We start from the raw sequence: 4,039 nt of genomic DNA on the forward strand, positions 1-4,039 counted from the left end.
ACAAGAGAAATCAAGTCCTTTCACCTTGTGTTTGTCCAGTATCTTCATCGCATAGTGTTCATTTGTAACTTTGTGCTTCACCAACATCACTCTACCAAAGGACCCTGTGCCCAGTGTTTTTGATCTCTCAAAGTCATCCAGACATGCTGTGTTCTGCAAGAGAAGGAAAGTCAGTGAGCCGTCAGAAGTCTAATGGCCAATTGGCCTGTTTATTTTGAACATTCCAATTCTGTTCTACATATGATGCCTCTCACACAGAGTTCTCTTGTTTTAGAATATGTTATTCAGAAGCAATGCTGGCTTTTGAAAAAATATTCTTTCATAGTATATGGGTGTTGCTGGCATTGCCAGCATTTGCTGTCCATCTCCTAGTTGCTCTTGAAATGAGTAGTTTGCCATTTCCAAAAAACAATTAAGAGTCAATCACAATGCTCAGTGTCTGGAGTCTTAAGACTTGAAACAAATACATAAAATGCTTTAAATGCTCCCAACTATAAATTTGTGCTTTATGAACTTTTCAAATTTAAATTTTTTAAAGAAACATCTTTCATTTATAAAGCACCTGATACTGTTCTAAAATCCTTCAAGGCCAATAAACTGAGAGAAGTTCAATTATACCTTCATTGGTTTCAGTTGCATTGGCATCACAGACTACTGTCCAGGGTCTGCCAACATTTCTATGGGTAGCTAAACAGGGCATGGGCTGCTGAGATGATAGTGCTGATAATTAAACTTTTCAATGGAATCAATCTAAAAATAGGTCTTTAGTTGGGGCTGTGAATATTTTCTTTAGCAGTTTGTTCCATTGAGGGATTGTTCTTGGGAAGACAGACTTGTTCCTACAGTGTATTGGAAATTTGTGTGTTAATAGATGTTAATAACAAACAGTTAATAGATGAGTGAATAACTGATTGGTTAGCTTTTGGTGATGGCATCATATAGAAGAATGTCAGCCAGAAAAAACACTGTGAGAAGTTCCTCCTTTTTGAGTACTGTTATAGGTTTTTTCTTTATGTTCATTTGAACATGCAGACCAAGAAGGTTTTGGTCCCTATTTGAAAGATAGTACTTTGTACAATGGAGTAAGATTTGTGTAGTGTTATCAGGTATTATCAGAGCTGTAGTATCATCCTAGACTTGTTCCAAAAAAATCAAGAGTGCAGTTTTGAGCTTGCTACTCCTGACTTGCTTTCTATAAACTGAGTCAGAGACCAATGACGTAAATGTCATTTTAATTCAGCGTTAGCTTGGTAGAGGCCAGTTACAACAGAGAGGTATGTTAAACTTCAATAATTAACAGTTAATATTCATGCCTCAAGTTAATTCTATGTTAGAATACAAAGTTTAGTTTGTCTGATCAGAGCAGGCAGTAACAATAAAAATGTTCAATGAGAGTCATTGGTAGACTCTGGTTTTGATGATGACATCTACTGAGAGTGCAGTATCTGTCATGAATCTTCAAGAGTCTAAGCAGGCCAATTCTTGACCTCAGATCTTTGGCAGCTTCATGATAATGTGGATTCAAATTGCAGAATTTGCTTCCTTTAATTTTCTTTTCTCCTGCCTCTGTACATTATCATTAAAGTTTTTGGACTCAAAGCATGATGCAGTTTAATGAACAAGTTGCCTTTGCTTTGAATAACTGGTCACAAGCTTACCTCAGCCAATAATGTCAACACTGCTGTGCTTCAAGGAGAACTTCAGTGTGTCTTTGTAGCATTTCCTATATCCTCCTCTGCCATTTGACAGATGAGTAAAGAGGAAGTGGCAGTGGAGATGCTTTTCAGCTGTCTGGACATGGTGTCTCGTCCATTGTAGTTGACTTTCCAGAGTTTTGCCTAAATGCATTCAGATGCTTAAACTCTGTCTCCTGCCTTTTTAAATTTTAATTTAAGAATTTATATCAACATCCTCAATTAATTTTGATTCTTCCTGTTAACTGATAGATACAATTCTCCTGCTATACCAGCTGGTGTTGATGTGCATCAACGCGAGTCATTAATTTCAGCTCATTGTTTCAGAAAAACAGAAAATAGGGGTAGGCCTTTCAGCCATTTGAGTTTGCACCACCATTCGATATGATCGTGGCTGATCAGCTAACTCTAAGCTGCTCCTGCCCTCTCCCCATATCCTTTAGCCCCAAGAACTATCTCTACCTTCTTCTTGAACACTTTGTTTTTGTTCATTCATGCAACGTGGGCATCACTGGCTGGGTCAGCATTTATTGCCTGTCCCAATTTGCCCTTGAGAAGGTAATGGTAAGCTGTCTTCTTGAACCACTGTAGTCCATGTGCTATAGGTAGACCAACAATGCTCTTAGGGAGGGAATTTCAGGATTTTGACTGACAGTGTAGGAATGGCAATATAATTCCAAGTCATGGTGAGCGGCTTGGAGGGTAACTTGCATGGGGTGGTGTTCCCACGTATCTGCTGCCCTTGTTCTTCCCGATGTGTTTTTGGAAGGTGCTGTCTAAAGTCCTTGGATGAATGTCTGCAGTGTGCCTTGCAGACAGTACACACTGCTGCTGCTAAATTGGTGGAGGAGGAGGGAATGAATGGAATGCCAATCAAGTAGGTTGCTTTGTCCTGGATGGTGTCCAGCTTATTGAATGTTATTGGAGCTGCACCCACTCAGTCAAGTAGGGAGTATTCCATCACACTCCTGACTTGTGCATTGCAGATGGCGGACAGGCTTTTGTTGAGTCAGGAGGTGAGTTACTTATCGTAATATTCCTAGCCTCTGACCCAATCCTGTGGCCACTGCGTTTATGTAGCAAGTCCAGTTGAGTTTCTAGTCAATGGTAACACCGCCCTTCCCCCCCCATCCCCATTCCCCTCCCCCCTCCCCTCGCACCACCACCACCACCACCACAGGTTATTGATAGTGGGGGATTCAGTGATGGTAACACCATTGAATATCAAAGGGCAATAGATAGATTGTGTGGCATTAATGTTATTTGCCACTGGTCAGCCCAAACCTGGATATTGTCCAGATTTTGTGGCATGTGAACATGCCTGCTTCAGTATGTCAGGAGTCACGAATGGTGCTGAACATTGTGCAATCATTGGCGAACATCCCCACTTCTGGCCTCACGATGGAGGGAAGGTCAAAGAACAAAGAGAACAAAGAACAAAAGAAGATTACAGCACAGGAACAGGCCCTTTGGTTCTCCAAGCTTGCGTTGATTCAGATCCTCTATCTAAACCTGTCGCCTATTTTCTAAGGGTCTGTATCCCTTTGTTTCCTGCCCATTCACGTATCTGTCCACATACATCTTAAATGATGCTATTGTGCCTGCTCTACCACTCCACTGGCAATGCATTCTAGGCATATCTCTCCTGAACTTATCCCCTCTCACTTTGAACTTGTGACCCCCACTCTGGGAAAAAGCTTCTTGCTATACACCCTGTCTATACCTCATGATTTTCAATCAGGTCCCCCCACAGCCTGTCTTTCTAATGAAAATAATCCTAATTTACTCAACCTCTCTGGAAAGCTCCATATCAGGCAACATCCTGGTGAACCTCCTCTGCACTTTCTCCAAAGCATCCACATCCTTTTGGTAATGTGGCAATTAGAAACATACTCAGTATTCCAAATGTGGCCAAACCAAAATCTTATACAACTGTAACATGACCTGCCAACGCTTGTACTCAATGCCCCATCCGATGAAGGAAAGCATGCCGTATGCCTTCTTGACCACTCCATTGACATGCTTTACCACCTTCAAGGAACAAAGGACCTGAACACTCAGATTTCTCTGTACATCAATTTCCCCAGGACTTTTCCATTTACTATGTAAAAACAATGACTGCAGATGCTGGAAACCAGATTCTGGATTAGTGGTGCTGGAAGAGCACAGCGGTTCAGGCAGCATCCAAGGAGCAGCGAAATCGACGTTTCGGGCAAAAGCCCTTCATCAGGAATAAAGGCAGTGAGCCTGAAGCGTGGAGAGATAAGCTAGGCTCCTCTAGCTTGTCTCTCCACGCTTCAGGCTCACTGCCTTTATTCCTGATGAAGGGCTTTTGCCCGAAACGT

The 4,039-nt window shown here is 41.8% G+C and overlaps 1 protein-coding gene across 7 annotated transcripts in view; it reads right to left on the reverse strand.

Annotated features, from left to right (window-relative positions):
* Positions 1-4,039, reverse strand: part of LOC122552173 (cAMP-dependent protein kinase catalytic subunit alpha-like) — a 213,375-nt gene that overhangs the window by 40,789 nt on the left and 168,547 nt on the right. For all 7 annotated transcript variants that reach the window (XM_043694713.1, XM_043694714.1, XM_043694712.1 and 4 more), the window contains one exon: positions 25-153. In XM_043694713.1, coding sequence (XP_043550648.1) covers positions 25-153 — 129 coding nt within the window. The remainder of the gene's footprint in view (positions 1-24; positions 154-4,039) is intronic.

Source organism: Chiloscyllium plagiosum, chromosome 8 (assembly GCF_004010195.1).
Source record: "Chiloscyllium plagiosum isolate BGI_BamShark_2017 chromosome 8, ASM401019v2, whole genome shotgun sequence".
Classification (NCBI taxonomy): domain Eukaryota; kingdom Metazoa; phylum Chordata; class Chondrichthyes; order Orectolobiformes; family Hemiscylliidae; genus Chiloscyllium; species Chiloscyllium plagiosum.